The sequence below is a fragment of the Mus caroli genome, chromosome 5, assembly GCF_900094665.2.
Source record: "Mus caroli chromosome 5, CAROLI_EIJ_v1.1, whole genome shotgun sequence".
Lineage (NCBI taxonomy): Eukaryota > Metazoa > Chordata > Mammalia > Rodentia > Muridae > Mus > Mus caroli.
Window position 1 is genome coordinate 79,869,793 of NC_034574.1, and position 27,932 is coordinate 79,897,724.

A 27,932-nucleotide genomic window follows, 5' to 3' on the forward strand; every position below is an offset into this window, starting at 1 on the left:
GGAAGTGGGGGGCGCTATGGGGGACTTTTGGGATAGCATTGGAAATGTAATTGAGGAAAATATGTAATAAAAATATTAAAAATCAAAAAAAAAGACAAAGGGCAAAATGGTAAAAAAAAAAAAGAAGCAGAAGTGAGGGTGGTATATGCACCCAGAGCCGCCACCTTTGTCCTCCTCTTATTCCATTCCAGCCTTGGCCCATGAGATGGGGGACTCAGATAGGAGTCACTTTCCTTCTTAGTAAATTGTCTCAAATACCCTCATGTTATTTAATACAACTTTTCTTGGGGAGATGTCTACTCATCCCCAGATAGGGAACACATGACAGCCCAAAGAAAGTAAGAGTACCACCAAACTCCAAGTTGGTGAACCAATGAGTTTTATTGAGATTACTTATAGGAGCAGAAATGACTCCAAGACAGCTCTATCATCAAAATCCTCCCCAGCCTGGGTGACAGCTCACAAAAGCTGGGAACCTGGGACACAATGCCCAGCCTGTAGGCAGCTCAAGAGACTGGAAAGGAATGTCTGTTCTAAGTGACTCAGTGGTTCTAAATCTCTTTCAGGCAGCTTTCCTGGTCTCAGAGTCTTCTTTGCAGGTTGTCTGAGAGTGACGCATGCCTTTTATTGTTTTCTCTGGCAGGTAGAGGAGCCTACAGAATCTGGTAAATTTCAGGGACTTCCTGAGTTTGAATTGTTTAATTTTTCTGATTACTGTTTCTGTCCCTGAAGGATGGAATGTTTCAATCTCAGAGGAAATTGTTTTTTTTTTTTTAATTTTTTATTGGTTATTTTATTTATTTACATTTCAAATGTTATCCCCCTTCCTGTTTTTCCCTTCACAAGCCCCCCCATCCCATGCCCCCTTCCCTCCAGCTTCTATGAGGGTGCTCCCCTCCACCTACCCACCCACTCCCATCTCACCACCCTAGCATTTCTCTACTCTGGGGCATTGAGCTTTCACAGGACCAAGGGACTTCCCTACCACTGATGCCAGATAAGGCTATCCCCTGCTACATATGCAGCTAGAGCCATGGGTCCCTCCATGTGTATTCTTTGGTTAGTGGTTTAGTCCCTGAGAGCTCTGAGGTGTCTGGTTAGTTGATATTGTTGTTTTTCCTATGGGTTGCAAACCCCTTCAGCTACTTCAGTCCTTCCTCTAACTCCTCCATTGGGGTCCCAGTGCTCAGCCCCATGGTTGGCTGCAAAGATCCACATCTGTATTGGTAAGGCTCTGGCACAGCCTCTCAGGAGACAGCTATATCAGGCTCCTGTCAGTAAGCACTTCTTAGCATCAGCAATAGTGTCTGGGTTTGGTTACTGTATGTGGGATGGATCCCCAGGTGGGGCAGTCTCTGGATGGCCTTTCCTTCAGTCTCTGCTCCACTCTTTGTCAGAGAAAACTACTGTTACATAACACCTCAGACACACCTGAAGGGACACAATCCCACTTGAGTGTGAGGCTCTGGCAGGCCTTGCCCTTTTATACCATTTCTTTAGTCTTGATGAAAATCATTAGATTACATTCCTAAAACTAGCCACCAAGGTCTAATTACTTATTTGGCCACTTCTTCCTCCTACAGCTGACTACCAAAGTCCAGCTATGAGACTATTGAAGAGCAGCAATCAAAAGCTTTATCTCACCTAATTAACATGCCCAATTAAAATTAAACACCTCATTCTAATATGGGATTTTCCCTTTTCCCTTTATAAATTGCCATTTGCCTATAAGCCACATCTGTTTTCTACCTACAGGCAGTCCTTTCTCTTCCAGGACAAATACTCCTGCACCCTCTCTCTTGTCCCCTTTTCCTTCTTCCACATCCTCTATCTCTTACCTCTGCTCTTCTGAGGCAAGTAAATATCTCCTTTTTGTTGAGAATTTGGTCTTGGGGGTTCTGAGCAGATACCATTCCTTACAACAACACCCAAGTGTGCCTCACCAATCTACATAATTCAGAGTCTAGTCAAATTGACAATACAATAAGTCACTATACACAGAAGTCCTTATATGAGGTGGCACCTAGCATCTGATTTTCTGTTGTCATTTGTTTATTTAAGACTGGGTTTCCCTGTGTAGCCCTAGCTGCCCTGAAACTTACTATGTAGACCATGCTGGCCTCAGAGATCTGCCTGCCTCTGTCTCCTGCATGCTAGGATTAAAGGCCTGTGCCACCACACCCAGTTTTATTTATGTAAATATAATGTACTATATGTACATATAATGTATTACACATAGCTAGTTGCAGTGATGTTTATTTCATTAGTGATTGTAAAATGGTGATATCTTAGTTGTATGGCTCTTTGACTATGGCACATTTGCATTACCAGTTACTTATTTTGGTAGCTCTAAGTTACAATTTGAATGGGAAGACAGAATAAGTGATCGTTTCTCTCTAGCCAAGTGTTATAAACCCCAGTATGCTAGGACATACCGGCTCTTGTGAGGCGGAGGCATGAGGATCATGGAATTCTGGAGAGTCAAGAATAGACTTTTTGAGAAAGTGAGGCTTTCCCAAGAAATAAAACCAAAAGTGGTAAATGTGACTGGCTGGTCTTCTACTATCATCCCAGGGATTCTGACAAGCAGCTCAAACTACAAGGACTTCATAGCTTGAAATATATTTTATGGCTGTGCAGTGGTGGTACATGCCTTTAATCCCAGCACTTGGGAGGTAGAGGCAGGCAGATTTCTGAGTTCGAGGCCAGCCTGGTCTACAAAGTGAGTTCCAGGACAGCCAGGACTACACAGAGAAACAACAACAAGCATATTTTCTATCTTCCACCCAATGTAACTTTATCTTTAGAGCTGGTCAAAATATCTCAAGTTGGCAACAGAGTGCCACTTTAACTCAGGAGTCAGTCAGTATTAGCCAGTGCCTCACAATCTGTGGGTTGTGACCCCTTCAGCCCTACTATTTATATTATGATTTATATTATGATAATATAAATATATTAATATATTAATATAATATAAATCTCCCCAAGTACTTGTATTATGATTCACAACAGTAGCAAAATTACAGTTATGAAGTAGCAATGAAAATAATGTTGCAGTTGGGGGGTGATGACACCATGAGGAATTGTATGAAAGGGTCACAGCATGAGGAAGGTTGAGATCCACTGATTATTAGCAATCTAGTATGACAAGTTCTCTCCTTTAAATAGTGATACTGTCTTAAGACCCACACATAATCTTCTTAGGGAAATATACTCCGACTATATTTTTTTTCCCCTACAAATTGACTTATTTGTGAAGTATGTTGAGGACCAGAGAAATTGGCCAGGACTAAGGAAAATGAGAACGAGTAGAGGGAGACAAGGTTTGGAGGAAAGAACACACTCTGATCTGGAGGACTTTTTTTTTTTTTTTTTTTTTTGACAGAGTTTGTCTGTATAACAAGGTCTGGCTGTTCTCCATTCATGCTGTAGACCAGGCTGGCCTCCCTAGATTCACAGAGATCTGACTACCTCTGCTTCCCAAGTGCTGGGATCAAAGGCATGCACCACTGCACCTGGGCTTTTTTGAATGGAATCTTTCTCTCTCTCTCTCTCTCTCTCTCTCTCTCTCTCTCTCTCTCTCTCTCTCTCTCGTGCTGGAACTGGGGAAAGGGTTAAGGTCAGCAAACATGAGTATCACGAAGAATGTTTCAGAAACTAGAGCTTGCTATCTTCTGAGTGTGACTCTCTTACACGTGTGTCTACTTGCTTTTACATTCTATAGGATGGTACTTTGGAGTATCCAGGGTGTTTTCACTTCCTACTTTCCAGTAGGCTTACTCTAAGTTATGTTCCCTGAAGATCTCGTACTACTGTTTGTTTGGTTTGGTTTTTCTTTGTAGCCCTGGCTGTCCTGGAACTTGCTTTTAGACCACGCAGGTCTAACATCCAAGAGATCTGCCTGCATCAGCTTCCCAAGTGCTTGGACTAAAGGCACGTGACGCCACAACCTGCGGGCGGTGACTTTTGTCAAACATCATCTCAGTACTTGTCTTCTCATTCACCTCCATTCCTGGTTACTGGAATGCCCCTCAGATCTTCATAAAGCCTTTGTCCGTGCTTTCCGAAGGCAATTAGTGCTTATTTATGGTTATTGTCTCTTATCTTTTACCCTCAGTCTTCAGCTGCACAGGAAGGCCTCTGTACTAGCTTTTCTCCATAAAAAGGTATCTTATCCCTTTATATATATATATATCTTATAGCCTCTCTCTCTCTGTTTTCCAAGTCAAGGTTTCTCTGTGTAGCTCTGGCTGTCTTGGATCTTGCTTTGTAGACCAGGCTGTTCTGCAACTCATAGATATCTGCTTGCCTCCTCCCTAATGGGAGGATTAAAGGTATGCATCACCCTTTTCTAGCTAACTTTTTTTTTTTTTTAAATAAAGTTCACAAGTTTCTTTTTCCCTTTTGTCTTCTTTTTTCTTCCTTTCCATTTTTTTTGTTTGTTTTTCTTTTGAGCTAAGGTTTTGCTGTAGCCCTGGCTATCCCAGTACTGTTCACTCTATAGACCAGGCTGGGCTCTAACTCAGAGATTCCTCTGCCTCTGCCTTCAGAATGCTGGGTTTCAAGACGTGCACCACCACTCCTGGCATCACCACAACTTTCAATTTGTTTACTCAAACCTTGGCTGCCTTAACTAGAAGATAAACTCAGACTTCCTTTGAGGGAGAACACATTTTTCGTTTATTTTTGAAGCAGGGTTTCTGTGTAGCCATGGGTGTCTTGGAACTCAATCTGTATGCCAGGATGGCCTCGAACTCACAGGGATCTTCCTGCCTCTGCCTCTGCCTCTCCAGTGTTGGGATTAAAGATGAGTGCCATTACCACCCAACGATAAAGCTATTCTTAACCCCTGGCTCTAGAACAATATTTAAAAAGAAGTAGTAGACACTACTAATCAAATAAAAGAAAATTAAATATATAAAAAAGACATAGCCGGGCAGTGGTGGCTTATGCCTTTAATCTCAGCACTTGGGAGGCATAGGCAGGCGGATTTCTGAGTTCGAGACCAGCCTGGTCTGCAGAGTGAGTTCCAGGACAGCCAGGGCTATACAGAGAAACAATGTCTCGTAAAACCAAAGAAAGACATAACACCCTTTCTGATGGTGTCTCACACTAACCATTAAAGGCCGTCCAAACGTTTCTGGTGAGATGTCTGCATCCTTGAGCTGTAGGAAGCACAGCAGAGAAGCCTAAATATCAATTATCCTCCGGAACGAGGGAGGTTCCCTGGACGTCAAGGTTGCGGGCGGGGCGGGACGACGTGCCGAAGTCACGCCCCCTTACGTCCCGCTTCTCGCTCCTGTCCCCGTCCCCGCCCCCGCCCCGGTCCCCCGCTCTGTGACGTTCCGCGAGAGGCACAGAGCGTAAACAGCGCAAGGCATTTCGGGAGCGGGATTGTTTCGCGCAGGAAGCAGGCTCCATTTTAGCGCCGCCCGCCGTCGCCATCTGTTTCTCTCTCCTCCCCCTTGTCTCTGTGGTGGCCGAACCCCAACAGGAAGGCTGAAGCCCGCGCCGTCCGAGGCCAGAGAGCCAGGCGGAAAGAGAACCAGTGCACGGGAGGAAGGGTTGCGCGTAGGAAGCTGAGTGGAGCAGGTCTGGTCGAAGCGCGCGGCCCGCCGGACGGACTGACGGACGGACTCGTGCGCCTGCGGCCGCGTCTGCGGCGCCCGCGCGACTCGCGTCCGGGAGGCGGCGGCGGCGGTGGCGGAAGCCGGAGGGCAGCCATGGCGGCCGACAGCCGGGAGGAGAAAGGTGAGTGTGGAGGACGGGGCCTCGGGGCGTCCGGGCGAAGGGACCTAGGAGCCGCGGCCTGCGGGCGAGGCCGGAGGTTAGGGCCTCGCGCCGGGCAGGCGGCCGCATCGTGACCAGCTTCTTGCGAGGCCTGGCCTGCTGGGCCCGGCGTCCTCGTCTCCGCGGCGGCTCCCACCTCGGCCAGGACTTTGCTTCGCTCGTCACTCCCGGGAGCGGTTGGGAGAGGGCTTGCTTTGAGGAACCTGCCCCCGGGCAGGTTTCCTGGCCGGATTTTGCGGATGTAATGCGTATTTTTCTGAACTGTCGTCTTTTTGGTTGACTTTTTCGAAAATAACGTCACAGTTAGCATTGTTAGACTAGTGAGTAGACTAGTTTAATTCATTCAGATGGATTATTAATCTCGAGAAATACCTGTAAGTAGCTTCTCACTGATCTTTTGGATAAGCTAAGAATCGCTTCTTTTATTCCTCGAGTACTTACTTTGGAAAGAAAGATATTAGGGGGAAAAAAAACACCCATGCCTCTTCTTCCAAAAGTCCTAGCAACAGATCTCCCAGAATAGTGCAGAGGAATACGTAGGTGGAGGCTAGAGAGACTTGGAAAGAATAAAAGAAAGAACTTTAGTTGATAAAATGTCATTTCTTCTGAAATACTATATAGCGACCACAGATGCCAGTATAGGATCCAAACCATAGAAGAGTAGTCTAGATGGGATGCAGTCTTGAGAGATTTCTCAGCTCTGGGACTATCACGACAGTCTTAGATGAAAATAGTGCACACTTGCTGCCCTGTATTTCACAAATCTCTGCTTGTGGCTCATTAAATTTGAGGTGGAGATTTGTTAAGTGGGCCGAACAGTAGTCATTAGGCTTTTTCCACTTTTCTGGTCTGTCTTGAGTGGGAATATGTTTAAAGACGATGTCTTTGTCATAAGCATTTTTCCCCCCCCTTAGGGACATGGTTTCCATGTAGCCCTGGCTGTTCTGGAACTTGATTTGTGGACAGGCTGGCTTCAAACTCAGAGATCTGCCTGCTTCTGCCTCCAAACTTGATTTGCAGACAGGCTGGCCTCAAACTTAGAGATCTGCCTGCTTCTGCCTCCTGAGTGCTGATGTGAAAGGCATGTGCCATCAACTGCCCAGTTGAAGCAATTCTCGATGCACACATTGCAGTTTATTTTTTATTCTGAAACTAAACCTGTTCCTCGAGACATTCTGAAGGACTGTTAAGGAAGAATTCTGATAGTGAATAAAGGAGGACACTTTATCTTATTATATAAAGCCAGTTGTAAAAAAAAAATCTGAAGATCCTTTCAACCTTTGATTGTCAGGATAAGATTTATGACTTAGTAGTTTTGGTGGCTGCCATGATAGATGAAGCAAACACAAAAGCGATTAAAATTCAGTTGTCAGTATAGTTTCTATTAAAGCGAAGATAATTTAGAAATGAGTACTATACAACAATGCACAGTGAAGAGAAGTAATGATCATTTGCTTTTAGAAGTGGACTTAATATCGAAGATGCACTTTAAACACAAAAACTTGATTATTGAGTTGTGATGTCATTTGTCACCAATGCTTAGAATATTTGGAAGTAGTTTTTTTAAATTTAATTTTTCTTTTTTTTTTTAAGATTTATTTATTATTTATTTTATATGTAAGTAGACTGTAGCTGTCTTCAGACACACCAGGAGAGGGAGTCAGATGTCATTAAGGATGGTTGTAAGCCATCATGTGGTTGCTGGGAATTGAACTCAGGACCTTTGGAAGAGCAGTCAGTGCTCTTAACCACTGAGCCATCTTTCCAGCCGCAAACTTAATTTTTCTAATTGTACTTTATTTGAATTTTGTGGTACAAGTGACTTTTTTATAGTTAAAATCAAGATTATTTCTCTATACAAGCAGCTAGTAGATACCTACTGTGGAAGTGCTTAGTGTTACTTGATCATTGTCACTCACCTATGAAAGGCAGTATTAAAATGAATAAGTACCTTTAATCCCAGCACTTGGGAGGCAGAGGCAGGCAGATTTCTGAGTTGGAGGCCAGCCTGGACTACAGAGTGAGTTCCAGGACAAGCCAGGACTACACAGAGAAACCCCGTCTCGAAAAAACCAAAAACCAAACCAAAACAAAAAAAACACGAATAAGTAATACTTAAAGAAAAGTGAGAATGTTAAGAGAAATTTGTATCATTTTTTTTTTTTATGTGTTTAACAGGAAAGTACAAAGATTTATAAGAATCTTAGTCATAATGGTGGCAATGTAGGCCTTTAATCCCAGCACTTAGGAGGCAGAGGCAAGTGGATCTCTTGAGTACAAAGCCAGCTTGGTTTACAGAATGAGTTCTGGAGCAGGTAAGATACCTTTTTATGGGACAAGAGAGATGTCCCATAAAAAAGGAATCTTAATCATGCTAAAACTTAAGCCTTTAATAAATTCATAACTTTTGGAAACTCTTGATTAAAAAACAAGTCTCAGAAAACAAGAAAGTTGCAACTATGTGTGTTAATCACAATGAATTTTAGTCATAGGAATTCTTAATTTATTGGGCTTTGTAATAAACATCAATTGCTGTAATGTTTCAGTTAACCCTCTATACTTGGATAGTCTACCAGCTCCCTGCTATTTCTGTGTTGATTTGTCCAAAAAGTTGACTGTTAATGTGAGCTTTTTAAAAATAATACTGGGAAACAACAGCACCTTGTGTATTCCATGGATTTTTCTCTATGATGAAGAAATAAACATCTTTTCTGATAAACATTTTACATGAATTTTATTTGAATCCCTACAGGATAGTTTACAAAGAATAGTTAACCCAAAATATGTATGAATTTTTACTTTTGTAAGTAGTTGTCTACATTTCCAGATCGAAAGCTTCAGGAGGTCAAGGGGTGTGATTGTCTTGTTTGTAGGTATCTTTTAAAGTATTGTGTCCTCTGTTCCTTAAATATTTATGTGGTTCGACTTTAATGAATAACAGCATAAGCATTGTAAAGTACAGAGCTGAGGTTTACTTTCTCTCATGCACACACACAAGCTTCTGTGTATATAGCTTGTGTAAACCTGTATACATGCTGTGGCTCGCACTGTGAGAGCTAGTTGCTTGAGGAAGGACTCTATAAAATAGTTGGGGTTTGGTTTACATCTCCTTCTTTCATTTTGGATCTTCTTTTAGTTTACCTGTAGTAGAAGTGGGAAAATAAAGAGATGCTATCTTTGGGTGCCAATTGGTGGTATGGAGGGTGGAAAATATTGATGGGAAGGTCTCTCTTCAAGTCTCTGGACATCATTTAGAAGAATAATTGTTTTCAGGCTGGAAGTATAGCTCAGTAGCAAAGTATACTTGTTTGCTTTTGTGAAAACCCTAGTTTGATTCCCAGAACCCACATGTCAACGACCATTGTCCTTACTCCAATTCCAGGGTCCAATGTCTGATATCCACCAGATTTGCTCATGGTCCACACATGTTTACATGTAGGAAAAACACTGACACATTTAGAAGAATGGTGTCTTTTAATGACTGAAATATATTTGAGGGATTATCCTGATGTAAATATACTTTGCTTGATAGCAAAAGGAAGAGATTGCTGGACATCCTGTTGCCTTGTTTTTACCTCACTGAAACTGTGATAAGTGAATTGAAGAAAAGTTCCCGGCCTGGGTTTGAAATGTGTATTTAACATGCCAGTTTTCTTCCATACTCTTGATCTGATGCTGACCTGAAATAATAGTATTTTGTATAGGTTTACCTTCAGCCTTTGTGTGTCCCATGTAGAGTTTGCTCTGCTAGACCACTCTTTGAGGAGTTTAGGGCCTCTCCATGCAGAGTTATGAGAATCTGGTTAAGTCATTTAAATTTTTGGAACTTCATTTTAGAATTACTCTTGCAAGATATAACCATCTAAGGCTAAGCTACTTCTAAAATCCTGCTTTTATTTCTGTCTAAAACACCACAAGCAGAATTACTAGTCTTGTTGCTTTTAATATCTCTTTGAAGTCAAAACAAGGCTCTAAGAAGTGATTCTTCTTTGTATTGCTTTGTTTTACCTCGACCTAGAAATTTGCACCTTTACCTCAAACTCAGTTTGCTAATTGTTTGGATAACAGTGATTTCCATATATGAAAGATGATTTAATACAAAGCATTTGCAGATAATTGTCTTTCTGTAGAGGAGTTTTCTTTTTCAAAAGAATGTATTTAAGAAAATTGAAGCAGCCTTTAAAAAGGTAACACTATCATAAGTAAAATTTGGGTTTGCAAATGTTGGAAAATTGCAATATATGAAAGTAAAAGTACTTGGATTTTGTTAAGTCATTCTACTGGGATTGCATAGAATTGACTTTTTCCCTGTACTTTTACAGTGTGTACTATACACCCTCCATCAATATTTGAGTCAGTAGTGAATTGCTTGTATGGTATGATCCCACAAGATTTACCTTATAGTGTACTTAAGTCTCTGATGGCAAGATGTTTAAAGATGCTAAAACCATGTAGAGATCACTGCACATTTCTCAAGATGTAACCTCATTGATTTATGACCTTATTAACCCAAACAGAACTTTAAATCTCCTGTGCCTTGATGTCATACCTAGGATAAGGCAGATAAAGTACTGTTAAACAAGAGGCAACAGTATTGTCTAAAGAGATACCAGCATGGCTTTGTGCAGACAGTATTAGTTAATAGTTTCATTACCATAAAGCTAGAGTACCTCATGCAAAGCCTTGACATGTTACCTTCTCTGTTTTAACAGAAGATTGCCAAGACTGCTCCAGCTGGTTGTTTTCAGGTGAGAATCTGGGCCCCTAAGTGATAATAGTCCTGAAAAAAGGAAAAAGGGAAAAAACGAAAACAATAAAACATGGGTTAAATTACTGGTACTTTTAAAAATTAAACATTTAGTAACTAATTTTATTCTATTAACTATTTGCTTTTGAATGAGTTTGAACCTTAGTTCTAAATAGACATATTATAATTTTTTAAAAAATCACTGTTTTGTTGAGCTAATTTTATTGCACTGCCCACTTTTTGAAATAAAATAAATATTTTGTGATCGTTTGATTTTTGAAATAGATGGCTTTAAAAACAGTTTTTACGTCTAAGTTTTCTGTGTATACAACAAAGGAAAAACTGAAGTTTGTTTATTTTTGTTTATTTGAGACAAGGTTTCTCTTTGTGGTCTTGGCTGTCCTATATAGTTATATATATATATATATATATGTCCTATATAGTTAACCAGTCTGGCCTCAAACTCAGCTCTACCTGCCTCTGCCTCCTGAGTGCTGGGATTAAAGGTGTACAACACTACTGCACAGTGAAATGTTTGTTTTATTCCCACAGAAATTAGGATTATTCTTCAGTACATTATATGCCCATAGATCTTTTAACTTGGTGTTCCACCAACCTACATTTCTTTGGTGAGAGTATTGCTGTCCACTTACTATGAAGTAATTGAATCTACAAATATCATAGATGCATATAAGTATGTAAGAAATTCATAAACTTTTACTGCTTGTGAGCCCTTCTTAATTTTTATGACTGTGTAGACATAGACATACAAAAATACATGCCTAACATTTATGGATAATTGTCAAAGTATTTTACTGTTAAAAGACAGGCAAATTTGCAAACTAGCAAGAAAAGCTGTGTTCTTTTTAGTTTTTACATAAAGAAGTAAACCTTCGGTGAGTATTTGATATTAGAGGAGGTTGAGCATCTATGCAATTTCCCATAAATCTGTTCTGTAGAAGTATGTTTAGGATCATTGCAGACATTGTAGGAAACCATTTCCTAATCCTAAGTCAAGCTTCACTTAACATTTGTTGGTGTGAAACTCAAATCAATTCAAACAGCAACTTTTTTTTAATTGAATATTTTATTTATATTTCAAATGTTATCCCCCTTTCCTGGTTTCCCCTCCACAACCCCCCTATTGCATCCCCTCCCCTCCTTCCTGCTTCTATGAGGGTGCTCCCCCACCCACCCAGCCATTCCCACCTCACTGCCCTGGGTTCCTTCCCCTTCACTGGGGCATTGAGCCTTCCCAGGACCAAGGACCTGATGGCAGACAAGGCAATCCTCTGCTACATATGCAGCTGGAGCCATGGGTCCCTCCATGTGTACTCTTTGGTTGGTGTACTGGCTAGTTTTGTGTCAACTTGACACAGGCTGGAGTTATCACAGAGAAAGGAACTTCAGTTGGGGAAGCGCCTCCATGAGATCCAGCTGTAAAGCATTTTCTCAATTAGTGATCAAAGTGGAAGGCCCCTTGTGGGTGGGACCATCTCTAGGCTGGTAGTCTAAGAAAGCAAGCTGAGCAAGCCAGTAAAGAACATCCCTCCATGGCCTCTGCATCAGCTCCTGCTTCCTGACCTCCTTGAGTTCCAGTCCTGACTTCCTTTAGTGATGAACAGCAATCTGGAAATGTAAGCTCAGTAAACCCTGGAAATGTAAGCTCAATAAACCCTTTCCTCCCCAACTTGCTTCTTGGTCATGATGTTTGTGCAGGAATAGAAACCCTGACTTAAGACTGTTGGTGGTTTAGTCTCAGGGAGTTCTGGTCAAACAGCAACTTTTAAAATCAATTATAATACAATGTAACGATATATTTGATATTCACATGCAGAGGAATGAATGCATGAAAAATCGCCATTTTCCACAAGAAAATAAGTATCTTTATATAAGAACATAAAACATTTGAGTGTACACTGAGAAACCTCAGTTCATTTGTGTTGCAGGATGACGGGCTCAGTGTAGAGTGTATATGTTGTATGTTTAGAACTAAGGTCTCACAGAGTGGAACATATTGCTGTGAGAAACATTTCAGATTCATTTTGATTTTGAGTGAGGTTTTGGTTATTATGCATTACTTTTTTACTGGTGTCAGATCTCTCCACCCCACAATATTTGACACCCACAGTTCAAAGTGCTTGTGGTATAGAATATCAATAATGTTAAGCATTAATTAGGATAAAGTGATTAAAAGTATTAACTTTAGAGAAAGTGGTCTTGAAATTAGTAATTTTATTTTTTAACTATATAAGGAGATAGTTTTAGGTGTATTTTAATTTTTATTGTTTTTTTTTTAACATTTATTTATTATATATAGGTACACTGTAGCTGTTTTCAGACACACCAGAAGAGGGCATCAGATCTCATTACAGATGGTTGTGAGCCACCATGTGGTTGCTGGGATTTAAACTCAGGACCTCTGGGAAAGGAGTCAGTGCTCTTAACTGCTGAGCCATCTCTCCAGCCCCCAGTGATATTTTTTTTTAACCACCAAAATGCCAGAGATGATTATTGTCTTTAAGAGCAATAGCATAAGTTGAAAAATGAAATTTATGCACCAAGTGAAAGAAGTTACCTGAGAAATCAGCTTAAATTATTATATGGTATATACTATTAACAGCTCATTGGTCTTTTAAAGCCAGGTTTTCTACTTTTCTTTTTGTTGTTGTTGTTAAGCTGTAACTTACAATTCAAATTGCTAGAAATAAAAGGAATCTAAACCTTTTTGGAAGCATTTTCCTTTAGTATATTTCTTTTTTCCAGCAGTAATGAAGTTTTATGTTCCTTTTTTTATGAATCTGGGTAGCTTTTATTGGTTGTCTCTAAATAAAATGCTCAGATGGTGTTGCTGGGTTTTGCCTAGTTTTCTGTGTTTTGGCATATACCCACTGAGTGCTCTCAGTCACACTGGAGCTGCCATAAAGGAGAGTGACTGGAAAAAAGACCCAAGAAGCTCTAGTTATTTTTGGTTTTCTCAGCCTGTTCTTTAGGGAAAGTTCTTAGATTTTTAGTTGTGAGTCTAGCCTTTAATGGCTGAGCCATCTCTCCAGCCCTTGGAGCATTCTTAAGACACTAATAGCTTTAGCTATCATCAGACTCCAAACTTGGAGAGATCCTAGTTGATTCCCAGAAATGAGCAATAATGAAAAAGGATTATTACTGTCTTACAACATCATGATTCAGGGCAGTATTGTCAGATAATTAGGGAATGTATGTGCTTAGAGAATAGATTCTATGGACTGAACCAGATTGTATGTATAAAGCTTGAGGTGCTATTGTAAAAGGGTTGATGTGTGCAGTCTCACTGCTAGGAAAGGCTTATAGGTTGCAGCACTTCTTAGGACTCTCCTTTTCTTTCCTGAGTGATTATTTGTGGCTTTTCTTTTTATTGGCATGCAAAATATTAGATATCATTATGACAGTTTCAAACAAGGTATATTTTAGGAGATTCTTCTCCCCATTTTATCTTCCTTACCTCACTGTCCTTATAGCCCTCTCATCTCTTCCTATGTCATGCCATGTATGTTTTAAATTTTTATTTAAGTTGCTGTGTGTTTTTAATGTCTAATCAGAGGTGAGAAAATTAGAAGTTGAGACTGTATTTCCCAGTTCCTAGTTAAAATATGGTAGCTAACCTAAGTTTCTTCATCTCCTCCTCTCTTCCCTGTGCATCTTATTTTAATAAATGTGTTAATGACTTCAGTGAGAGAAAATAAAATGTGGTCATTTACATCAGGTAATAGGAAAATATTTTATTAAGTATTAGATAGGCTTTGTGAGTCATAACAGTTCTTGGTTATGTCTGTCAACTTCTTGATATGACTATATATTTAGTTTATTGCTGTAGTACAAATAAAAGTACTCACTAGAAGAATAGTTTTCTGTATTAGATGAAATTTAATTGTTGCTGAGTATACAGAGCCAAGGCGGGGGTACATTAATTTGAAAGTCATACTATTTAATATTATGTACTTTTGTGTTTGTAGGTTTATAAAGCTTGAACTTCTGACTCACATCCATCTGCACTAAATACTTTTGGTCAGCTCTCCCTTTTTCTTTTTTAAATACTTATTTTATGTGTAGTAGTGTTTTTGCCTATGTGGAAGTCTGTATACTCCATGCCTGCCTGATCCCTGTGGAGGTCTGAAGGAGGGCATCAGATACCCTGGGACTGGAGTCCCATGTGAGTCTGGGAACTAAGCTCTGGTCCTCTTGCAACATCAAGTTCTTTTAGCTAACGAGCCACCGCTTGAGCCCTGAACTTCTAATTCTTTATCTGCAAAGTACTGATGAGAAACATGCCTTCTTTATTTTGTGAGCTCATGTAAGTGAAAGTGCCAATGTGTTAGCTATAAGAGGTTTTTTGATATGTAGGCATTGGTTAGTAATTATCTTGGAAAAGTTTACAGACATTTTGTAAAAGAGCAGTCAGTATCTATACTTGAATTCTGTAAAAACTTTACACAAAAAAGTGCTTTTTATGAGGTATGCCTTTGAAATTTAAATCATTTTTATGGGTTTTTAAAAATATATTAAATTTTAGCATGAGATGTAATGTTGGATTTTGGGTTATTTCTCATTGAAATTATTTCATGAAAAGATTTGCCTATTTTCACCAATCTGCCTATTTTGTGATAGCTTAAATTGTTTTCTATGAATGTAGTTCATTCTTTCAAGACTAGTTAAAGAGCTTTGAGCATTAATTATTATACACCTGCCAATTGTGGGATATTTATAGCAAACTATTTTTTTTTTAGATTTTTTAATTTTATGTGTATGAATGTTTTGCACGTCTGTACACCTCATGTGTGCCTGGTGCTCACAAAGGTCAGACGGTGCTCACAAAGTTCCAGCTGCATGGCTGGAACTGGAGTTAAGAATAATTGTGATCCACAGTATATGTTCTGGGAATCCACAGTATGTGTTCTGAGACCTGAACACAGGTCCTCAGCAAGAAAACACATGCTCTTAACCACTGAATCACCTCTCTAGCCCCTAACTCATTTACTTATTTTTAAAAATATTCTAGAGTCTAAAATGGTGTTTGGCGTCATTCAGATCTTGAGGAATCTTGATGTGAGTAGATGACATGATCCTTTTCAATGTATTTTGATTTTTATTAATGGTAGAAGAAATATGATTCATTCTTCATATTGGAAAAGTGAAGTACAAGGGCTGGAGAGATGGCTCAGAGGTAAAGAGCACTGGCTGCTCTTCCAGAGGTCCTGAGTTCAATTCCCAGCAACCACATGGTGGTTATGCCAATAGCAAGTTTAATTATCAGATACTTCATAGACACGATTTTTCCCCGTGTAACTGCTTCTCTTTTGTTGTGTGTGTTAATGATTACAGTTCTCTTCAGTCCTGATTTTTGTTTTCCTCTAGTGGGGAGAGTTCTACTAAATGAGTGTATGTACAGACTCGGAATTATTAACCTCACCATACTTTTAGTGGCCTTTGTGGTTTACTGTAATTGTTTCAGCATGTTTTATGACTGTATAATTCCTCACCAGTGTAAATTTGCAAAGATATTTTTATATTGGAAGATTTACTATATGCTATCAACTGAAAGATTTACTATTTGCCGTCAACTGTAGTTTATACTGCATACTTGATTTAAGTTGGCATTTCTATGTATTTCTTTTCTTTTTCTTTTTGGGTTTCTCTGTGTAGCTTTGGCTGTTCTGGAACTCACTCTATAGACCAGGCTGGCCTTGAACTCAGAAATCCGCCTGCCTCTGTCTCCCAAGTGCTGGGACTAAAGGCGTGTGCCACCACGCCCAGCTTTCTATGTATTTCTTAGAAATATTTTTCTATTGGGTTGAAGATGAGACAAAATTGAGTTTTGGAGATTTGTGTACTGTGCCAATTTAGATGAGTTGCCTTTCCAAACTATTTCTGATTTCAATTTTAGATAAAGTAGTTATAAAAGTTGTAGAGGATTTATCTATATATTTCCATGCATTCTGTAAAATTTGCCATTTGTTACATTTGTGTTTGTGTCATTTTCATTTTCTCTGGAATGCACTCTCAAGTTGATCTGTCTTCACTTAATATGTGGGTCTATGCTTGCATATTTTTCTTCAACTATTTATTTGTTGTATGACATGCCCTTGCCCCTAAGTACTTAATTTTCTTAAGCATATTAGCAACATCAAGTTAATACTTAGTCGTATGTGGATTTCACTGATTTTCCCAGTTAAGCCTCAGAAAAAGCTATATTCATCTGTTTGTTTTCCTGTAATATGAACTAGTTTTTTTGTGTTTCATAATAGTCATTCAGATTTTGCATTTTTGTATATGAGTGTCACAAAAATACTGTTTTAAGCGGGCCATATTTGGAGTTTTTGTGATGGTGATTTGTTTGATATTACTTGATTGAATCCTTTACTCTTATTTAGTGGGTTTGATCTAACTGCTTTGAAGGTTATGGACACTTAGTTAATTACTCAAAATGAATGCTTGTTAGTCTAGAAACAATGATTAATGATAATTGATTTTATTTTTAATTTTGCAGATGGGGAGCTTAATGTTTTGGATGATATTTTGACTGAAGTACCAGAACAGGATGATGAACTGTATAATCCAGAGAGTGAACAAGATAAAAATGAGAAAAAAGGTAAGAGGTCTTTTAGTTTTTGTTAAAAATACGTTTAAATAAAGGAGATTCAATTTATGAAAAATTTGTTCTTGTACCTTGACAATTATTAGTACCAAAAGCCCACAATAAACCATTTTGCATAACAGACCTGGAATCGGAATGGGTAAAGTACTTTTTAAAAAAAGAGACTTGAAAGATGGTTTAGTGTATATAAGAATACTTGTTTTTGCAGAGAGCCAAGGTTCAGGCCCAGTACTCCCATGGCAGCTCAGAAATATAGGCGATCTAACACCTGCTTCTGATCACTCCAGGAACCAGATATGCTCGTGGGTCACACTGATACCTGTAACTCTTGGTGTCTGGAGAAATGGCTCAGCGGTTAAGGGCACTGACTGCTCTTAAAGGTCCTGAATTCAATTCCCAGCAACCACATGGTGGATCACAACCATCTGTAATGAGATCTGACTCTCTCTTTTGGTGTATCTGAAGACAGCTAAAGTGCACCCATATAAATAAAATAAATAAATCTTAAAAAAAAAATAATCTTACCGGGGGTGGGGAAATAATACTTAACACTTTTAAATATGAGCGTTTAGTTCAGCAGTTGGGAAACTCTTTTGTTTACATTTGTTCTAGAGTAAAACTATTTTAGGAGGTACTTTTTAAAATGCATTTTTTTCTATCTCATGCACATTATAAATCTTGATGAAATTAATGGAATAATGCAAATACTTCTCTATGTCTTTTAAAATTGTTTTTTAAAGGATCAAAAAGGAAAAGTGAGAGAATGGAGTCTACTGACACCAAGCGACAAAAACCTTCTATCCATTCAAGACAATTGATTTCTAAGCCACTAAGCTCATCTGTAAGCAATAATAAAAGAATAGTTAGTACAAAAGGAAAGTCGGTTACAGAATATAAAAATGAGGAATATCAAAGATCTGAAAGGAACAAGCGTCTGGATGCTGATCGAAAAATTCGTCTGTCAAGCAGTTCCTCTAGAGAACCTTACAAGAGTCAACCAGAAAAAACTTGTCTACGGAAAAGGGATTCTGAAAGAAGGGCCAAGTCTCCTACACCAGATGGTTCTGAGGTAGTAAATGTTATTGCAGATAATAAAGCAGTTCTTTTTGAGGCTTTAGAACTCTTTATTCATCTTGACCTTGTCTGTTAATGACTGCTGATTCCCTTTTTCTTTAAACATCAGAGAATTGGGCTTGAAGTTGATAGACGTGCAAGCAGATCCAGCCAGTCTTCAAAGGAAGAGGTGAACTCTGAAGAATATGGTTCTGACCACGAGACAGGAAGCAGTGGTTCTTCTGAACAGGGCAACAACACTGAGAATGAGGAGGAAGGAGGGGAAGAAGATGTAGAGGAAGATGAAGAGGTAGATGATGCAGAAGATGATGAGGAAGTGGATGAAGATGCAGAGGAGGAGGAGGAAGAGGATGAAGAGGAAGAAGAGGATGAGGATGAGGACGAAGAGGAAGAAGAATATGAACAGGATGAGAGAGATCAGAAGGAAGAAGGGAATGATTATGACACCCGAAGTGAGGCCAGTGATTCTGGTTCCGAGTCTGTTTCCTTCACAGACGGATCTGTCAGATCTGGGTCAGGAACAGATGGATCAGGTACTGTTTTATTTTTATTTTGTATATTTCCTGGCTGTTAAATGATTTGGTATAAATTTGTGCGAGTTCAAGTTTTGTTTCTATGAAAGTGTATTCCAGGCTTTAATTTTATAGTTCTTAATATTTTCATCATTGACAAGAACTTACCTCAGGTACATATGCATTTGCTATATACTCATGTATTTTCCCACTAGTTATTATAGGACGTTTCCAAGGTAGAATGCCTCTTAATTTTCCATCATGTAGCCATAGAGACAGAACAATACAGTCTTTTTCTTGAAATATGAGATCTATACATATGAGTTGACTGAGATAGCTTAGGTACTTGAGAAGGTAAGGCAGGAAGATTGTGGATTTAAGACTAATCTGGTCTGTGTATAAAACAAAAAAGTATTGCTAATACGAAGAATCTCTAATTCTGAATATATGTAAAAGCACTCAGAATAGAAGGAATTTTTGTACAGGAATTATTATGTTTTGGGTATTGAACTGATAGAACCTAGTGGGGAAACCCCCACTCAATTCCAAATTCGGCATGCACCCAAAAAATCACGAAGGACCATCTTGATGTAATTACATGAGGTCCGACACGCATCTCACACAGGAGATAACGGATGTTGGCCATGAGGCTCGGAAGCTAGGGGTTTTATGGGGTAACGGGCTTAGGGGTGTGGAATTCAGCATAGCGACACACTATTGGCTTATTTAAACATCAGCAGAAAAATTACATGTACGTGCAGGGTGTCAGAGATCTGTGAGTTGTTGACTCAGTTCAGATAGCCCTGTTATGTCTTGATCTGTGAGTTGTTGACTCAGTTCAGATAGCCCTGTTATGTCTTCACATTCCCCTTTATCTTATGGTCAAGATGTTCCCAGGAATGTTTTAACTACAGGGCATACCCAGGCTTGTTTTTCTTTTTTCTCAGCCCCAGGCAGCCTCTAGGCTCACAAACAACCAGCAATTTCTGAGTACTTTATATGACTTACAGGTCTTGAAATTTCATCTTTCTTTCAGAACCAAGTAATGGGTTTTATTGAAATGATTAGGCCCTGAAATAGTTTTTAGTAAGTTCTTACATGAATCTGTTACTCTAGTTAGATTACTTCATACTATCTTGATTTTATAGCAAATGCATTTCAAATTGAAATGATGGCCTATCATTTTACAATAAATCAATACTTTTATAGTTTTAAAAAAGATATCTAGAATTCAGAAAATGTCTTAGGTGGTATCTATTTAAGATACCTTTAAAACATAGATTATTTTTCTTAGGTTGTGTGTGTGTCTTGGTATACATTTGCCTGAAAAATGAGGTTACTGTGGAACTTTGACTTGGATATGCTAGTTTTAAATAAATACCAGGGACCACAATTAATTTCAATGTCACTCGTTTTCTAGATTCCACTTTCTCCAGTTTCCTTTTTCTCAGAATTTTTAGTAATTTATAAAATGACTCACTGGTTGACTAAAAGCTTTAGTTTTCTAGGAGAGTTTAATTATGCTTTTGATCTCTGAGTCATAACCTTCATGTACTTAAAAAATAGTAGAATTTATTCATATAATATGATCAACATTTCTTTGCCATTTTATTTACTAATGCCAGGTTTGCTCTGCTATATAAATTTTAGTTGGGCAAAATCTCTTGCACTGGTCCCTTCCCACCATATTATCTCTGTGTTTATAAGATGAATTATGCTCTAAGGTGTATTTAGTAACGAATTTGTAAAGTTTTTACTCTTGAAATGATCAAGGAAGAAAGCTTTGAAAACAGTGTACTAACAATTTTCTTTTTTTAAAACAAAACAACAACAACAACAACAAAAACACCAAAAGATTAGCTGGTCCTAGTGTGCTCATCTGGCTTTTCAAGTGTTTGGTATCATTACTCAAGAAATGTCAGAATGTCCTTGGTTCATACATTAAATAACATGGGCAATCTGCAACACTTGTCCTTGGTTCATACATTAAATAACATGGGCAATCTGCACATCCTAGTATTAGTGTTTTCAAAAAAACAATAAAGCAAGCTGTAAAAGTATCTTTTTCATTTACTCAGGAAGAATAGAAGACAAGTCTTGTACTCTTTAGCTTGAAGGCCTGCTTTTCAAATTGTGTCTTACAATTGAGGAAATATATGACTTTAGCATAACTTTGTTTCTCCCACCTCCACCTTTTTATTTATTTCAGGTTTCCTATTTGTAAATTTCATTGAGTGTGCTTTAAGAATTAAGAGAGAGGAGAATTTAGTTAACTGAATTTATATAGAAGAGTACTGTATGTGTGACCACTGATAATTCTTTTTAAGATTTTCATTGTTTTTACAAAAACATACATATTTTATACTTTTTAAATTACATCTTATCTACCAGCTAAAGAGGTTCAAGGGGTGTATCATTTATGACTACAATGGTAAGGGGCTGAATCCAGTTTCAGTCCTCATATATATTTATAAAGTTCCACACTAAGCTTGATTTTTCTGTGTGCTGAAGATCCCCCATTCTCATAAGTAAAGATATGGACTGCCATTAAGACCTCAGTGGTACATTTTTTTTAAAGATTTATTTATGTATATGAATATATTGTAGCTGTCTTCCCATACACCAGAAGAGGACATCAGATCCCATTACAGATGGTTGTGAGCCACCATGTGGTTGCTGGGCATTGAACTCAGGAAGGACCTTGGAAGTCAGTGCTCTTAACCGCTGAGCCATCTTTCCAGCCTGGTAAATTTTAAAATAAAAAGAAAGATCTAGAGCAGAAATGGTACAAAAATAGAATTGAAGTCATAGAAGTGGGGAAACCAGATTTGGTTATGTTCATATGTGTGTGTTTTCTAGTGTGAATCCTTTGTGTTCTGATGTTTGGATACAACACAATAAGACTTCAGTAATTTACACAAGCCACAGGACTTAGTGTAGCACTTCAGAGTACATTGAAAATACATACTAAGTTTTACTGAAAAAAATTATATTTGCTTTCCCTCCGTTGTGGAAAACTTTTTTCATATAGCAGTTAAGTAAGTACCTGAATTCTTCTCGGATTCATGCGCTTTTATTACTTGAAATGTATGACAGTTGTCACACATACATTTTTAAGTGAGACTGAGGAAGTTCGAGCAATGAGAAGGGGAAGAAACATGATTACTGTAAGAGCTGGGTAACAAGACTGGACAAGTTCTCCTTTGAATTCTTATGCTAGCTTCTTTTGTATTGTGATAGTTTATACATTGTCTGGATCTTTTGTTTGTTTCAGATGAGAAAAAGAAGGAAAGGAAGAGAGCTCGAGGCATATCACCCATTGTCTTTGATAGAAGTGGCAGTTCTGCATCAGAGTCATATGCAGGTAATCCCATTTAACTTTAGGATCATAACTACTGACTGGAACTTGCTTTAGAAAGTGTGGAGGTTGTAGTTTAGTGTGAATTGTTGATGTTCATTAGTACTGAATTTTGGCATGTTCAGTGTAATAATTCTAGAGGAGACTAAGCTTTTTCTTATTTTAATCCTGTTCTGTTACTGCTTCAGTGAAATTTTCAATTTTCACATTTTTTTTTCTCTTGGAAGATGATGATTCAGTGACTAGTTTTCTGAGTGGGAAACTGTTCAAATATAAAAAAAAAAAAAAAAGAAAAGAAAAATTCGAACAACCCAAAAAGCAAACACTCGTACACATGGAGAAGTATTTTTGTGTGTGTGGGTGCGCCAGGAAGAATTTGTCTGGAATGAGAATTTTATGTGACAAGACTGTAGAAATTTTGTCTTTATCTATTAAGCTCAATCTGAACAAATGTACTTTGGCTAAATACAGGTTCAGAAAAGAAGCATGAGAAATTATCATCTTCCGTTCGTGCTGTCCGAAAAGGTATCATTTAAATTTGAAATTGTTTTCATTGCATGCTCCATAAAGTCATTATTTTACCTTATTGGTTTTCCATTAGTACTTGGTTTTAGTGTGGTCATGTTCCGATATATCGTGTTATGGGAGAAAGCATTAAAAACTTAAATAGAAATCTCCCACGTTTTGTATCTGCTTTCTATTGCCTATTTTTCACAATAACTATAGACAGCTTGTGATATTTTAGTTTCTAGATATGTTGATATATTTACATTTAGACACATGTTTAACAGCATTAATAGTCTATGATCAATCTTTAAATGAATCCTTCAAAAGTTTATAGAACTTAAAGCCGTTGTCATACTTGAGCATGGGTCTGATACATCGGAACATCGCTGGGCGAGGCTGACCTGCAGTGCTGCTCCTCCTTACTTAGCTTTGCTTTGTTCTGTTGTGCCTGAGCTTTCTAGGCTGACTGGGTGACTTGAGATTTTACAGTTTAGCTGGGTTTGGAGGGTTAATTTACTATAGTTGGCACACCTATGTGTAGTAAGTCCATGGTTAATGAAAATGGAATTTTTTTTTTTTTTTTCAGATCAAACCAGTAAACTCAAATATGTCCTTCAGGATGCAAGATTTTTCCTCATAAAGAGTAATAACCATGAGAATGTGTCTCTTGCCAAAGCAAAGGTATCACCATCAGCCCCACTGAAACATTCCTAATCCTGAAACTTAAATGAGATGTAATGATCAATGAAAATTACCTCCAGCTGCCTCAGATGCTTTGACTTTGCTTAGTTGCCAATTCAGATCTGGTCTGTGGCAAGTTAGGAAACCTGGTAGTGGTGTGAATTTACATTTCTGTCTTACTAGAAATCACAGGAGTGTTGAAGAGTATATAATTTATACCATAATATATGTTTTTTCTGTTAATATTTCTTTTATATCCAGTTACCTGGGTTTAGGAAGAAGGGGGGCTCCATAGCTGTAAAGGTCCACTCTAGATTTTTACCAGTACTGTTAGTTGCTGGAGAAATAACAAACTGTGTTTTGTGTTTTACACCAGTTTTTTTTTTTTTTTTAAAGATTTATTTATTTATTATATGTAAGTACACTGTAGACACACCAGAAGAGGGCGTCAGATCTCGTTTCAGGTGGTTGTGAGCCACCATGTGGTTGCTGGGATTTGAACTCTGGACCTTCGGAAGAGCAGTCGGGTGCTCTTACCCACTGAGCCATCTCACCAGCCCCTATACCAGTTTTTAAAAAACTGTAAAATTCTTAGCTTAAGTTGAGTAACATTTTCAACTGATGTTATCAAAATGTTCACATTTCTAATTGTATTTCAGTTGGTAGTATTTCTGATTTGGGTTGATGATTACTCATAAAACTTAGAAGGAGAAAGCAATGAGCAGCCAGTTACACTGTTCTTTAGCTGAAGTGGTTTTAAGCTGAAATAATAGTGCTGAAATGTGAATGAAGAGACCAGCTTGCTCCAAGAAAATGAGAGCTTCGTTGCCTTAATCTTTCTCTTTGGCTTTTATTTTTTTTAAACTTTCTTCTTTCTTTTTCTCTCTCTCCTTTTTACTCTTTCTTTTAAAATATAAATTGGTTAGAACTACTGTAGGAGTCTAAATAACTTAAATAACTATGTGTCAACTCTAGTTAAAAAAAATCTTTTCAAGTTACATAAAATTGAACTTATGAAAAACTAGAATTTTTAGCATTTTCACTTATGGTTTTATTGCTGTGAAACCATTTTACATTATGTGATTAAGCACACCTATTTAGGAAGACAGAAGTGGTGATTCACCTTTCAGTAACATATACCTACCATAAAAAATGATTTTGATTTTAGAGTAATTGCAGTGATTGATAAAGAATTGGAGTTCATAAGATTTGCCTGACAATCCACCTTTTTAGATTTTATAAAGTTGTAAAATCTTTTCATATTTTATCAGATAACTAATTCCCAGTTAACAAATGAGATTTTTCTGTTAAGTTTTTTTTTTTTTTTTTTTTTAATTTCAAATACCAACATAGTAACTTTTTTTTTTTTTTTCCAGAATAGGGTTTCTCTGTATAGCCCTGGCTGTCCTGGAACTCACTTTATAGACTATGCTGGCCTCGAACTCAGAAATCCGCCTGCCTCTGCCTCCCAAGTGCTGGGATTACAGGCGTGTGCCACCACGCCCGGCCTAACTTTTACTTTTTTATCACTATAGTACTTGATTTTAATTTGTGATCTTTGCATTATTTCTGTAGGGTGTATGGTCCACATTGCCTGTAAATGAGAAGAAATTAAATCTTGCATTTAGATCTGCAAGGAGTGTTATATTAATATTTTCTGTCAGAGAAAGTGGAAAATTTCAAGGTAAGGATAAAAGTAATTTGTTACTTTGGGTATATGAAAATAATAATTGCAGTGACACTTAACAAATGTGATACTGTGGTCCCCTAGGTTTTGCCAGATTGTCTTCAGAATCACACCATGGCGGATCTCCTATACATTGGGTGCTTCCAGCAGGAATGAGTGCTAAAATGCTTGGAGGTGTTTTTAAAATAGACTGGATTTGCAGGTAAATTAAATCAATACAGAGAAAGGGCAAGTGGTTGGGAATAATGTTAAAATTCTGTAGTAATTTGATTAATTTAGTTTCTGCTGCCCTTTAGGGGTGATGGGATTCTTTATTCTTAGACTTACTATAGTGATGACATTGGTGTGTTAAACTTAAAAACAATGTTTATTTATTTTTTTTACCTGTTCACTGACTTAATAAACTAATATTGAATGTTAAGGAAAAGTAAAGTTTTCCTAGCACTTGTTAAGATCTGGTATGTTTATTTCATTGCAAAACAATTACTCTTTTAGTTGTTTTAACAATTTTGGGGCTATTTATTGCCACACAATTTTTAAGTTTTTTTTTTTTTTAAGATTTATTTATCTTATGTATGTGAGTATATGTGGTCAGTGTCTTCAGACACATTTGTAATCCCATTACAAATGATCATGAGCCACCTTGTGGTTGCTGGGAATTGAACTCAGGACCTCTGGGAGAGCCCTTGGTGTTCTTAACCACTGAGCCATCTCTTTGGCCCCAGTTTGTATTTTTAGAGACATAAGCAGTACACGTTTAATCTGCTTTCTGGTATCCTAAAAAGGATTAAGACTTAATTATGTTTATTAGAGAAATTGATATAATTTTTATAACATGAGTTAACTATGTAACATGAGTTACAGAAAAAACTTTATGGTGATACCAAATCATTGTACAGAAAGAAGGCTAATTAAGCAAGTGAGGATTTCATGGCTTGTTCTTGTCTGTTACATGTGACATTAAATATATGAATTTTATTGATGAGTTTGTTGGAATTCAAAGGAATTAGAAGTATTTGTTACAAATAAGAAAATGAAGTGTGGGGACACAGGTCAATAACACCAACACATAGGGCTGAAGCACGAACATCAATAAATTACAAGCCAGGCTAAACTTTATATTAAGACTGAGGAGACAAATGAGAAGGGTAAATACTGTTTCTGTTCATGAAAGTGGAGGAATATTGAAATGCTCCATGAGGTTGGAGTGAAGAGTGATGTGAAGGGTCAAAGGTTGATGAATGGTGATGTGGTCCAGCCAGACTTTCCCCAACTAAGTGAAGCACTGTATGTGAATTTTAATAGAGAAGCCCAAAACTATGCAGATCTTTTAAAATTTTATTTTTTGTTTGAAGGATTTTTTTTTTTTTTTTATTGTTTGCTTGATTTTGTTTTGTTATTTTAAGATAGGGTCTCTGTGTAGCACTGGCTGACCCTGGGACTCGGTATATAGACCAGGCTGGGCTTGAAACTAGCAGATTCCTCTGCCTCTGTTTCCTAAAGAGTGGGATTAGAGACATGCATTATACATCAGATTCTTCACTTTTTAAAATTATTTTATGTATGTGTGTCTGTGTACATGTGAGTGCAGGTGCCCACAGAGTATAGAAGAACATCAGTTTACCTGGAGCTGAAGTTGAGCCAGCTGGGAACTGGCTACTGTGGGTGCTGGGAACTGAACTCAAAATATCTCTTTAACACTGGGACATCTCTCCAGCCTATGTATGATTTTACACTTATTTTCTATACAAAAATTGAAAGGCATCTAAATTGTTAGATAAATACAAAATTGGTTAAGTAAAGTATGTTTTGTTTCTTACAGTATTTTGCAAAAATAAATATCCATGCTATAACATGTAGAAGCAGAATAAATTAAAAATTATAATTACAGTACATTGAACTTTTTTCTTCTTCCTTCCTGGTTTACATGTGTATAGTTATTTAGAAAATTATTAAGTGAAAATAGAAGCTTAAAAAATTTGTGACATGGCTCAACAGGTAAAAAGATACAGGCTATGAAACCTGAGGACCTAGTTTGAACCCCAGTGCCTTAACAGTGGAGGGAGAGAGAGGTGACCTCATACACACATGCATGAGATGACAGGTTATTGTTTTAGTTGATATGGGTAAAAATGGTTTTTATTGTTTTTTTATTTCCAGGTTTATAATTGTAAAGGCCAAAGAAAATATGGTTTATCATTGTGAACTATTTGAAGATGATGCCTTTTGGGAAAAAGAAACAAATACAGTGGATTCAATGTTAATATGTTACTTGTATTGATCTTTATATTCTTAGATTGATACATTTCTTAATTTTATAAGATGAGTTTTATTGGTTAATAATTTTTTAAGTAAATTTTTTTACATTGACTCACTAATTAGCTATCTTACTAACTTGCATGAACTGTTTTACCAAGAGATAACCCAAATCCAGCCTACCTAAAGTAGATATAAAGGCAGAAAGGGTTTTACTTTTTAAAATTATTAGGTGTACCTAGATAATATTTTCAGGTTAATATATTAACACTCAAGTTTTGGAGGACAATGGATACTTGGTACACTGATATTTCTTTAAGTCATTTGAAGGCCGAGTTTTGTTTTTCACTACAAATGAGATTTACATTAGATTGTCAGAACTAAAAATATTACATATTTAAACATACCAAGTTTGTTGAATTCCCTGTAATTCAGGCAACTGTGTAGGTACATGGTAATTGGAACAGAACAAATACTTTTATAAGTAAGACAGGAATATTTTAAGTGACCATGTTGCCATCTGTAGTGAGCTCAGAATAACACTAACAACTATGGAATACCCAGAATTAAGCTTACTGAATAATTTTACTTTCAGTTCTTTGTTGGCTACTCCAAATAACCTATTTTTGTTTTCTATTACTTTTAATGTTAATAGCCAAACCACTATCTTATCACATGAAAGTCTTTACTAT

General features: G+C 37.6%; 1 protein-coding gene across 7 annotated transcripts in view; it reads left to right on the forward strand.

The window, feature by feature from the left end:
- The first annotated feature begins 5,395 nt into the window (after positions 1-5,395).
- The window catches only part of Ythdc1 (YTH domain containing 1), a 33,351-nt gene continuing 10,814 nt past the window's right edge, over positions 5,396-27,932 (forward strand). For 2 of the 7 annotated variants that reach the window (XM_021162488.2, XM_021162490.2), the window contains exons 1-10: positions 5,396-5,751; positions 10,503-10,538; positions 17,058-17,159; positions 17,906-18,234; positions 18,349-18,772; positions 22,026-22,115; positions 22,581-22,634; positions 23,203-23,297; positions 24,873-24,981; positions 25,069-25,186. In XM_021162488.2, the coding sequence (XP_021018147.1) occupies positions 5,724-5,751; positions 10,503-10,538; positions 17,058-17,159; positions 17,906-18,234; positions 18,349-18,772; positions 22,026-22,115; positions 22,581-22,634; positions 23,203-23,297; positions 24,873-24,981; positions 25,069-25,186 (1,385 nt within the window). In that variant the 5' untranslated portion in view covers positions 5,396-5,723. Of the gene's footprint in view, positions 5,752-10,502; positions 10,539-14,526; positions 14,865-17,057; positions 17,160-17,905; positions 18,235-18,348; positions 18,773-22,025; positions 22,116-22,580; positions 22,635-23,202; positions 23,298-24,872; positions 24,982-25,068; positions 25,187-27,932 lie in introns of those variants that run through there. The other 5 variants (XM_021162491.2, XM_021162492.2, XM_021162493.2 and 2 more) reach the window with 4 other exon arrangements.